Source organism: Nymphaea colorata, chromosome 6, assembly GCF_008831285.2.
Source record: "Nymphaea colorata isolate Beijing-Zhang1983 chromosome 6, ASM883128v2, whole genome shotgun sequence".
Taxonomy (NCBI): Eukaryota; Viridiplantae; Streptophyta; class Magnoliopsida; order Nymphaeales; family Nymphaeaceae; genus Nymphaea; species Nymphaea colorata.
In genome coordinates, this window is record NC_045143.1 from 12,486,557 (window position 1) to 12,498,950 (window position 12,394).

General features: G+C 39.6%; 1 protein-coding gene across 11 annotated transcripts in view; it reads left to right on the forward strand.

Annotated features, from left to right (window-relative positions):
- The first annotated feature begins 526 nt into the window (after positions 1 to 526).
- Positions 527 to 12,394, forward strand: part of LOC116256082 (uncharacterized) — a 103,102-nt gene continuing 91,234 nt past the window's right edge. For 6 of the 11 annotated variants that reach the window (XR_007573606.1, XR_004173043.2, XR_004173044.1 and 3 more), the window contains exons 1-7: positions 527 to 832; positions 6,280 to 6,392; positions 6,501 to 6,627; positions 6,722 to 6,820; positions 6,979 to 7,047; positions 7,137 to 7,271; positions 7,351 to 7,416. Coding sequence is in view for 7 of the 11 variants with exons in the window: in XM_050078301.1 (XP_049934258.1) it covers positions 719 to 832; positions 6,280 to 6,392; positions 6,501 to 6,627; positions 6,722 to 6,820; positions 6,979 to 7,047; positions 7,137 to 7,271; positions 7,351 to 7,416 (723 nt within the window). In the remaining 4 variants the exon portion in view is untranslated. Of the gene's footprint in view, positions 833 to 6,279; positions 6,393 to 6,467; positions 6,628 to 6,657; positions 6,821 to 6,978; positions 7,048 to 7,136; positions 7,272 to 7,350; positions 7,417 to 12,394 lie in introns of those variants that run through there. The other 5 variants (XM_031632245.2, XM_031632246.2, XM_031632249.2 and 2 more) reach the window with 4 other exon arrangements.

Sequence of the window (12,394 nt, forward strand, 5' to 3'; positions counted from 1 at the left end):
CTTTCAACAATTTGGAGATAACCTTCAATATGATTTACAGTTGGGTTGAGTTGCATGAGGATGCTAATGAGGAAGGGCCCAATCTATGGATTCTTCAAATAGAAGAATGAAGTGGATAAGAGATACTAGGTTGATTGGGCTATAGCATCGGTCTGATTGCGGTGTTCGCTGAACCGATTATAATACCATCAAACTGATGGTGCCTTAGATGTCAGATCGGGTGTATGCCCATGCTCACTGCACCAGATATCTGAAATTTGCATATCTATTATGGACAACAAGCAAAGTTATCGATGTGTTACTAAATGATAGGGCATATTCGTACCATATTAAAGGAAAGTGATATGAAGACCCTTAAACTAACGCCATAAAATTTTTTACTATCAGCATAGGAAGCTACTCCATACAAACTATTCGAAACTCACCCGACGCAGTGACACATAAAATGTAACTCACCGGAAGCAGTGTGACACATGAAACGTGTCCTACAAACATGGTTTCGAACAGGTTTTAGGCGAGACTGGGTTCGCCGTCACCCAAACAACCCGAAACAGGGTTGCGAAATCGGCGTTTCGCAGTGTCACCCAAACGCAGCTCCACTTTTCCCCTTCTTCTCCTGCAAATTGGGAAGAGAGAGAGAGCGAGAGAGAGAGAGAGAGGGAAGAGAAGAGGGAAGGGAAAGGCTCGCAAGGGACGTCTCCCTTCCTTCCTGTCCGCCATGGAAGACGAGATACTCCTCAAGCTCGCTCAGGAATACAGCGTAGTACGGAATTCCGGTCATTCGGACGCGTCTTCGTCCAGCTCACAGGAGTTCAACCTTCCTCTCGACGTTGTAAGCGTTGAAAAGCTATTCAATTCCACGAGTTTCATCCTCATCATCCCACAGCTTTACCCATTATGTTGGTCATTTTTCTTGCTGTGTATTAGCCTGAGAATCGAGTGCTTTTACCTTTATTCGTCTTCAAGTGTTTTGTGTGACTGTGACCCGCTTTTTTTAGTTTTCTCTGTCGTGATACAAAGATAGCAATATGTGAATCCGGTTTAGAATATGCAAATCGGTTTCTCGTGCCCAGAACTCATGACTCGTTGAGGCTTGTGTTGATGATCTTGCGGTTTTTTCTGTGCATTTTATCTGGTTAAGGCGTTTGGAGTTGGTGCCTGTTTATGCTTTTGTTCACTGTCATTTGAAATTTGTAGCTTCATGACCCTTATTCAGGCGTTTGGGCAGGAATTTGATTGTTCTTAAAACATTCTCAGCATTGCAAGTATTTTATTAGTTTTTAGTGTTGGCATCGTACCATTTTAACCTTCTTGCTTGTTACGGAAACTGGAAGCATGATTTTTATATGTCGTTATGTCGTGGATGATTAATTCATATATCAAATTAATTTTGAAGGAGTCGCTAGCAAATTGAATAATGTGGCAGGACAGAGGTACTAATTTCCTTGTCCTTCAATCGAGATCATGGTATTCGCTGACTAATAGTTAGGCTGCAAGTTCTGGAAGCGAGTCAAACTTCGGCTGTTGCTTACACCAGCTTCATGGAGGAATTTTCAACGTTAACTTGCATTGGGAATAAAGGAGCTGCCTGTTGTGCTGTCTGAGATAGTTTCAATGGTGTATTGCATATGTGATCGAGTCTCCTACTTCTACTTGATCACAGCCTCAAAATTATGTTGAACAAGGTGGGGGGATGGTCATTCATTTCCAAAGATGACTTTAATGTCTATAGGTTGATGGCCATTGATCTAAATAACAAGCTAGTGGATGTGGTAGTAGACATGGAAGAAAGACTCTTTTTCCTTTTCTCTTTCTTTATTTTGAAGATGCTGCAGTTGCATATTGATCTGTAGGCATCCTCCACAAAGGAAGACAATTTTTTTGTGCGTGGGTATTGTTAGAAATTAGAATATTAGTTAATGGGTTAGGTAGTTTTATTGAACTTTTAAGCATATGCCTTATTTGTTATCTTTTATATTTCTTGAGGACCCATATGTAATTTTTGTTTTGGCCGCCCCTCCCTAATCTCTTTTAATAAGAGATTAGTGTTAATAGCAAAGTGGTTTTTCTCTTTCTCTTTCTCGACCTCATCTCTTCTCGCTTGGTCTCACGCAACATGGTATCAGAGCTGGTCCTTCTTGGATCTGCCTAACGCCAGCTACATCTCCTCCTTTCATCTCTCGTCTTTCACCTCCTCCCTCCTCTTCTTCATCTCTGTTCTCTTGCTCAGATTTGTTCGTGTGTATCAGTTTGCTCTAAGGGGCTGTGACTTGTGGTAGATCAGGGATCTAATCACTACTGAACATGTCACGGTAGTGATTAGATGCCCTAGAGCTGGTCGTTGTAGAGCCAAAAGAACGTCGGAGATGTGAAGATCATCTTCAGAGTTGGGTGTGATGGTGACACTTCTCTATGAATGTCGTTGGAGTCAAGGAAGATTGCTGTAATTTTTTTTCTTGATTTGATGGTTCGTGGATGCTAGGAGACAATTATCTGCTAATGCAGAATTGTGAGATAAATTAAAACCCAGTCTTCGTTGGAGGTGACAACACAAGTAGTCATGGATTAGAAGACTCACAAGGATTTTTTTTTTTGTGTGTGTATTAGTCGTGGTGTGGCTGCCAGCAAGCGGACAACAGTCTGTTGTGAAAGTATTTATACTTTTTTGGAAGAGTGCTGCTCATCTTATGGTCTGCTTGTATATATAAATACATGTTTGTGAGAGTTCTTTCTACAAAGGTCTACTGGATTTGTTCATGATTTCAGTAAATTTATCAGATTAAGTATTATGATTCAGCAGAAGTTTAGTCTGCCGTGAAGAGTTCTCCAATCCATTATTCTACAATCTGTTATGTGTTGACAGTCAACGTAATATTTTTTACTTCTGCAGTGTGGTGATAGTCGATGGTTCATTTCTAATCAGCTTTATTCTACTATATATATATATATTCTCTTTTGGCTTAATTCTTGTGGACAGATTTACGATGCCTGAAAATCCCAAACTTATTCTTCTCATGAGTATAAAATTGGGGGCAATCCATTCTCTTATGGTTTTACAGTTAAGTTCGATGGCCTTAACTATGAAATCTGGTGGAGGTCATTCATCATGTCGGTCACTGGACATCGAAAAAAATATTTACGTGAGGAATATGAAGCAGTAATCAAGACTGGAAAGTATGCTTCTTGGAAAGAGGATAACAACATGGTTATGTCTTGGATGATATATAGTATGAACTCTTCTATTGCTCCTACCATTGCATATTACACCACTGCTAAGGAGATGTGAGACTTTTTATGTTAGACTTATTCACATGATAAGAATATGAGTAAGGTATTCCAGGTAGAGGAAGAATTATACAAACTACAACAGGATGATATGAGTTTGCCTCAATATTTTCCAGTTGTCAAAGCCACTTTTGAGCGACTCAAATCCCTTCAACTCCCATAGAAGTTGTGCTATAAGACTCATTATGAGCAAAGTATGGTTTCCAAGTTTTTGGCAGGTCTCTTCCGAGAATATTCAATGGCCACACATGCTCATTGGGAGTGATATCCCTGGTTTGGCAGAGGCATATAACAGGCTAAGTTGTCTGGCTATCACTCTACCTCAGCCTATCAATGGCACACCGACATCAGTATTGGTGGTGCCCAATGGACGTGGGTCAAGTTCTTCTCCTGTCTCTAGAGGAAGAGGTATAGGGGATTGGAGGACGTAGCCGATTTCAATGTTCCCATTGTCGGAAAATGGGTCATCTTGTGGACAAGTGCTTCGATATCTATGGTATACCATCTCGAGGCTCATAGGGAATATATGGACTCAAATGGAGACATCGTGCTTGGTTTCATAAACTGTATGAGGTTTTGTCGACGTATTGATTTCAGAGGTCTCCATTGAATCATTCCCTTTCTATCAAAAAAGAGGCTTCAGGTATGCTTATTCTAGTTGTGTATGTGGATGATATTATTCTTACAGGAGATAATGATTAGGATATTTCTGCTACAAAGAAGTTTCCCAACAATACTTTGTAACAAAAGATCTTGGCCAGTTGAGATACTTCCTAGGCATTGAGGTTGCCAGAATTAATAAAGGACTAATTCCATGTCAAAGGAAGTATGCGTTGGACTTATTATAGGAGACCAGGATGCTTGGAGCAAAAGCTGCTAATCTACCTATGAATCCTCGTCTCAATCTGCATGAAGATCAATCTGAAGTTGTCGACTCACAAATCATATAGATCTCTCATTGGGAAACTGCTGTATGTAACTATCACTCGTCAAGACATAAGTTTTATAGTGGGACATTTGAGCAAATTTATGAAGAAACCGAGGAAGGTACATTGGGAAGCAGCCATGATGGTTCTTAGGTATTTAAAGTCGTATCCAGGGAAAATGTTGAGGTTTAAAAAGGGTTCAACTTCTGAAGTTGACATAGCTAATAATTATGTATTTCGCGAGAGGACAAAGCATATCGAGGTTGATTGTCACTTCATTAGAGATTTGGTGCAAGAAGGAGTTATATCTACAGTGCATGTTTCATCAGAGAACCAGGCAGCAGACTTACTCACTAAGGCACTACCTATTGGCGATTTTACGAGAGGTTGTGACAAGCTGGGCATGATTGACATGTATGCTCCAGCTTGAGGGGGAGTGTTAGAATATTTTAATGGGTTAGGTAGTTTTATGAAATTTTTAAGAAGTTACATGTCTTATTTGTTATCTTTTATATTTATTGAGGACTTTTGTTTTGGCCACCCCTCCCTAATCTCTTTTAATCAGAGATTAGGCTTAATAGCAAAGTGGTTTTTCTCTCTCTTTCTTTTTCTCAACCTCGTCTCTTCTCCCTTGGTCTCACGCAACAGGTATATTTCAGCAGATCATCTAAGTTCCCATATTTCGGAAGCACAATCATACATTTAACTGATAAATTGAAACAGTTCGTTTTACTGTAGAGGAGAAAAACTATATTGGAGAAGAAACCAGAAGATAGTGCAGTGGGTAGTAAGGCGGTCCACTCACAAGGGGTCTAGGTTATGATCCTCGTGGTCGTTGTCCGGTCCCAGTAGGCTCCTCTCCTGTGTCATAAAGGTCCCAAAGCATGCTCTGTTAACCCCGGGAGTGAGAGGCAGAGAGGGGAGGAGGGCAATGGAAGAAACATCCACTCACCCTGAAAAATAATTAAACAAATGGCTCCACTAAGTAGTCCAAATCTTCATTTCCTTTAAAGTACACATAAAAAAAGATGGTATGTGGTTGTTATTTATGGCAACCGTCCATTTTTCTTCAAAATCTGTAGTTTCAGTTTGGATGGATTCATCCAATACTCTGGGGAAAGAGAGAGAGATGAGTGAGACTGGGTAATGCCTTTTAATTGATACTCCCAGCTTAAATCTGGCATGATAAAATCAATCATGCTTCCTAGTTCCTACTTTGATCTTGCCCATGGGCCTCCTGGCCTCAAGCACTGAAAGTGCCACTTTGCAAATCTGACCAAGACCATATTTATGGGCGCAAAATGTCCTAATGTTATAGAATTCAAAATCATAAAAATTTGACCGGTAAATTAGATTTTACACTGTTTCTAAATTGATATGAATAGGACGCAGAAGGCATAACCTAAAGGTTCTAAATAAAGAGGTTCAAATGTTTTGATAATAGAAAATTAATGGCTAACGATTTATGAAGATTAAATTTGTTAAAATCTAATTCTAGAGGGCATGTTAATCTCTCTTTTGGGAGGCTAAACTAATGAAAATTGTGTGTGACACCATAATCCATAATATTCAAGCTCAAGATGTATAGGGACAATACTACAAACTTGAGTGTGTGAGCTTTCTAGCAAATATCATATTTACCTGTGGCTCTTTTAGCAAAATAAACTTTAGAAAAGGGACCTTCATGTCCAAAAACCTAGGAGTCAACACAAAAAGGTCGTGCTTCATCAGGTATAGTTCAAGTTTGACGATGGGGTGATCTCTTCTGCCTTAAAAAATCTGATCTATACATAAAAAGATCTGTCTATTATTTGACTCCTTAGCTGTAGATTTTGAGATCCTCTGTATCCAGTTAGTTTTCCAAAAAGATGCACTCAAATATGTTTTCAGCTAGGCCACCTTGCACTGGACAAGCTCAGTAACACCTTCTGACATATATATAGACAGGTGGATTCTGTGCATAAGGAGGCTAATGGTTATATTCTAATTTCTTAATGTTCAACTTTCACAACATACTTTTCACTTTGTTTGGTATTAGTTCTGATGCCTTGTTCTGGATTTTGGTCAGTCTTTTGACTTGGGATATCATCTGCTGGTGAAAGCCATTCAAGAACTTCGAAGAAAAAAGAGTTGCCTTATCACAGTAGGCATAGGTGGCCCCAGTGGCTCTGGCAAGACCAGGTACTTTTTTTGTCTGTGCATCTGCTTTATCCCTCTCTCTCTTTTGCTCGCTCACTTATTTTATTTTATAACTAGCATATATGCATACCTTTTCTACATCTTCTAAAGCTTAGCCAAGAAGATAGCATCAGTCTTTGGTTGTTTTGTCATATCAATGGAGGACTACCAGAATGGACTTGATATTGGAAATGAATTGGATTCGATAGACTTGGAAGAATTAAGGAAAAACCTTATGGTACCTAATTATGCTTCAAATTTTTTATAGATTTTGTTACTGGATAAGGGGAAAGTCTGCTCAGTTTGCCATATATCTGTTCAATTGCAAACAGGATTTGTTGAAGGGGAATTCCGTAGAAGTACCTATATTTGACTTTCAGAAGAAGGCACGTGTTGGACAGAGGATATTGGACGGTTGCTCACCTGGAGTAGTATGTTGAATTATCTTCTATGTTGTGGTTTGCTTTTTGTTCTATTCATAATGGTATTTTCAGGTGATAGTTAATGATGTTATTGCCTTACATTCGTTGTTGCAATCTTTGCTGGATTCTTTGGCTTGAGTTGTCAGTTTGAAGTCTTGTTTTTCCAGGTGATAGTTGATGGTGTTTTTGCCTTACATTCATCATTGCAACCATTGCTGGATTTTCGGGTTGCAGTTGTAAGTCAGTCTGAAAGTCTAAGTGCAGCAGTGATGTTATAATCTGAAATGAGGCTTCATTTCATTGTTGCTTTTTCACTATGATTCAGGTTGGTGGTGTTCATTTCAGTCTTTTGAGTAAAGTCAACAATGATATTGGGAATATGTGTTCACTAGAAAACCTTGTTGACAGCATCTTCCCATTGTTCAGAAATTACATTGAACCAGACCTTAACTGTGCACAGGTTGTTATCTGTTACCTGTTCAATTGCAAATGCCACTTCTCAATTGCCACTTGATTATTTTCTTCTTCTTTTTTGGCAGATCAGAATCAACAATAGCTTTGTCTCATCCTTTAGGGAGCCTATCTACAAGCTAAAGTGCAATAAGGTGCATACACTTGTTTTTAAGTTGTCATGATAGTTCTAACTATATCACATAGATGCAACACTCAGTCTACTGCACCCAATCAACACAAGTGGGTGTAGATGTTGGTGCCGATGTGGCTTTGGTGATGTGGACCCGCCTTGGTCCTGCACATGAGTCACACACCAATGCTCTGAGTCTTCTGACCATACGGTGCTACATCAGATTCCAACCTACAAAAGTGGTTAACTTGACACTCTATTGTCAGCAATCTTTGCTGACACTGGGTTGACCAATATGCACACCGGCCGTTTCAGTCATGTCAGCAAGTGTCTAGCCTGTGCAGTGCAAAGCGCATGAGTCAACCACACCATATTTAAATCCATCCTGGGTTAGCTTCTTAGCTTCTGCTGCATCTCCAAACCCAGTTGGATCATATCTCGATCCACACAACATACTGGACTGGAGCAGTAGATGCTATGTCACATAGGTACGGGTACGGGTGCCGGTACGGGTGCTGGTACGGGTACTGGTTCGGACTATTTTCAAAAAACTTGGGTACGGGGGTACGACTATATATATATCATAAAATAAGAATTCAACCAAAATAACACATTCATGATTCAAAATTTATAGTTTCTAAAGAAGAAACTATTGAACAAAAATATGAAAACACAGCTTTGTATGTGTTTCCTAAGTGTAAATGGTGTAAAAAACAAAACTGAAATCCTCAATTTTGGATAGGGAAGGAATCAGTCAACTTTGATTAAGTCTGAAATTGGACGGATACGGTCCTGGGTACGTTGACTGTGTTCGGTACTGTTTGACCAGTGCCCAAGAGGTACCCGGACAGTACCAGTACCAGCACCGGTGTCGTACCTGACCGGTATGGGTACGCTGCCTTTACAGCAGTACCCATGTGACAAAGAGTAGATGTAAAGGTGAATCCCCACTTAGGGGCAAAGTCTTCGACGGTTAGAAACCCTAGTTAATGCCTTCATGGGCCTGTACATGTGCTGCCTATGCCGCACAGGCTAAAAACAACAACCTTGCACGACACATGCAAGTCCACACCTACTGGTGCTCCCCGAATCTAGGTTATAGTAGTCACAAAAAACATGCCTTTTTTAAAAAAAAAGGTGATAAATAAATTAGCCATTTGAACCTTAAGAAAAAAAGGCATTTTAAAAAAAATGATAAAAGAACAAAAACGCGAAAAAGATGCAAAAAAGGACATTTTTTTCATGTTTTTTCCGTTTTTTCATTTATTATTCATTTTTTAAATGACAAACTATTTTTTTTTCATTTTATGATTTTTATTTGTTGCAAATCTACTTATTTTTTTTATGTTTGCATTATTAGTTTCTCACTTCATTTTCCCCTATTTTTAGTTTTTTCTGATTTTGAAAATTTACCTTATTTATCTTTTTTTTCAAGCTTGCTGTATTATACTCGATTAAAACCTCGCTGTTTAAAACCCGAAAAACTTTTTTGTGATTCTACCTATAAAATCTCCTATATTTTGGCAATTAGGATTTCTCCTTTATTTTCTGTTATGGAAGGGAGGGTATGCTTCTATGTATAAAATCTCCTTGTGCCTCATTTTTGAATATCGCATGGAATGAAATAAAGAACCTTTTAGTGTTTTCTCTCTTCTCGTGTCTTCTTATTGCAATTCCTATAATGGCTATGCTGTCCTCTCAGCCTTCTTAGGTTCTTGGTGGGCACCCTGGTTTAGACCAAGTTTTCATCACCATGAAGACGAAGCCAACACGAATTTGGCAACTCATGTGTCCTGGAAGCTCTCCTGAGCCAAGGCCAATACCCTATACCAATGTTTGCACTCGCTAGCTTTCAATCACAAGTTGGACACCCACTGCCACTACCGTCCTCGAGAGCATCCCTAGATCTCATGTCTGCATCAAGGTCTACTTCTTCTGCACTTGACCAAAGCGTCTTTAGCTTGCCGAAGGCTCTCAATGCCTTCAGACATCACTAATGACCGAGCTCTTCGTGGCCACAGTAGCACATGGTGTTACGCCCCGATTTTTCACCTCTTTTCTTCCTACAGCAGAAGGCATCAAGTAAACTATTCGTACAAAATGACTTTCATTATTATAAATGAGCTTATAACAAAATGATGGTGTTTCAAAAGAAAAAAAAGACATCCATGGACCATAAAAACAAGACACGATGCACCAGCACGACAATACACAAAACATGACATGATGTAGTACCAACATCAACTTGCTGCTATGGCCTGCTGAGTCATGAAAAAAAAGAAACAATGGAAGGCTGAGCCGTTATGACAACAAGCCAAATAAATCCCTAACCCTCTAGGGTAAGGGCTAAAATCTGGGAACTAAGAACATAATCAATCATAGCCACAAATACACACAGAAGAAGACATGCACTATGTTAGACTATCAATAATCTCTTCCGTGTAGTACAAAATCTAAGGGTCTAAACAACCATCACAAGATAATACACTGTACAACTTTATATAATTTATCTCATGTAAGCTTTCAATCTTTGTTTAGGAAAATTTAGCACACAATTTATTAATCAGTGTACTTTACAATTCATTCACATTTCTATTTCTTATTTATAGCTCATGGAGATGCAAAACGCAAACGCGTTGACACCATGTGCAACCTTAGGTTGGGAGACAACCTGTTAAGATTGTACAAATTGGATCGGGTCTACAGACCCGATCCATCTTGCCCATATACCTAAACATAATGGGGGGTGGCATACTTGTAAATACTTGTTGTTTTCTGTATTTACTTGTAGCATACATTAGGTTATATTAATGACAAGGAGGAAGGGCCACGGTTGCTGCCCTCTTTTCTTCTCTCTCTCTATTGCACGTGCATTCACCTCCTCTTCTTCTCTTCTCGCATTTACAAAGGATTCAATCCAGTGGTTTGGTGTAATATCTCAAAATCTTACATGGTATCAGAGCCAGGTTGTTGCCACTGAGATTGTCCGGTAAGAAGTCTCATTCTCTGCCCTAATTTCTATTTTCTGCCCTAACCCTAAAATCTTTGCCATAATTTCTGTTTTTCTGCCCTAACCCTAAAATCTTTGACCTAACCCTAACCCTAAAATCCCTTGATCTTTGCCCTACCCTAAAATCTCTGCCCTAATTTCTGCCCTAACTTCTGTTTTTCTGCCCTAACCCTAAAATCTTTGACCTAACCCTGAAATCCTTGATCTCTACCCTTATTCTTGACGTCTGCCCTAATCTAAAATTCCGTTTTTCTGGTTGCTATCATCTACCCTAGTATCTACTGTAAGCCTTCATCCTTATACGTTTAGCCTCAAAATCAACCATGGGCCATCACAACCACAATTCTTCCATATTGTCGTCCAGTTTCCTCTCTCAACTCATCTCCCAAAAGCTGAATCACATCAACTATGGTCATCTCAATGACACCACACCTACGCCACCCGAATGGATCATGCGAGAGGTGAAGAATGCTGCAGGGCAAATTCAAGAAACCGTTGCTGAAATTAATCCTGAATATGAAACGTGGATGGCACATGATCAATCCCTCGTAGCATATATCACCTCCTCATTGTCAGAAGAAGTTCTGGCGGGCGTTGATGATGATCTTTCAGCATTGGAGTTGTGGAATGTACTCGCTACCACGTATTATCAAGTATCGGAAACAAGATTTCTACAACTCAAGAGGCAATTTCAAGATATCAATCGAGGAACATGTTCAGTTTTGGAATACATACATGAAATCAAAAATGTCAGTGACCAACTTGCAATCATCGGGCACCCAGTCAGTGACAAGGACAAGGTACAACAAGCTTTGAGTGGTTTGGGGTCAGATTTTGATGTTTTCTGCACTACTTTAGAGGTATTACCTGTTCTTCCCTCTTTTGAAGACCTGAAAGCAAAATTGATTCAACATGAAGCAAGTCGTATACAACGACAAGAATTATTTCCTTCTGGCCATCACAATGTGTTAGTCACCAGGACCCATGCTTTGCAAGGAAGCCGTCCTAGGGTTTGGAACTCACAGGCAGGCATGGGGAGAGGTATTCTTCCAACGCCAAATACAAATGCTCAGGCAAATGTACAAAGAAGGATACCTACTTGCTTTTATTGCAATAAGAGAGGTCATGTGAAGTCAGAATGTTGGCATAACCCTCAAAACAAGGGAAAACAAGTCAGACGTGACAATAAGGCAGTAGGGTCAGCTGTATTGAACACGATTGCAACATCAAACATTCCTACTGATGTGCAACAGATTTTAATGACAGCCTTGTCTAAAGTCAATATTAAGCAAAATGAAGAAGGACAATGGTATGTGGATTCTGCTGCAGCCCATGTGACTGGTGACGTAGGTAAGCTTTCTAGTGCTCTCCCTTATTTAGCTAAAGGCTCAGTTGTCACAGGAGATGGTTCCCATCACAAAATATCACATATTGGAAATGCGCACATATCCATGGCTCATTCCTCCATACCTTTAAAGAATGTTCTTGTTGTTCCAAACGTAAAAAAAAATATCATTTCTGTGTCAAAGCTTATTGACGATACTCATTCCTTTGTTGAGTTTACTCCTTCTTCTGTTTATGTCAAGGATGCTCGAACCAAGAAGACATTCGCTGAGGGTGTTCGCAAAGGAGACATGTATGTCATTGAAGAAGCTCCAAAAGTGTCCAAGTCTTGTCTTTCAGATTCATCTTTTCCCAGTCATAGTGAAGTCAATATAGCAGAGTATGATAAGCCATCCATTTGGCATGGTCGTTTAGCACATTGTAGCCAGTCTTTCATTCAAAGTCTTGTTGCAGACGGACTATTACAAAAGTCTAGTCTAAGTCCAGTAAATGAGTCTAGCATGTGCTCAAGCTGTCATATTTGTAAGAGCCATGCTCTTCCTTTCTAGTCAATAAATAAGCGAGCTTCGAAGTTATTTGATACCATATATTCTGATGTTTGGGGGCATGCTCCTATTTCTTCTTCCGGAAGTAGATATTATGTTGT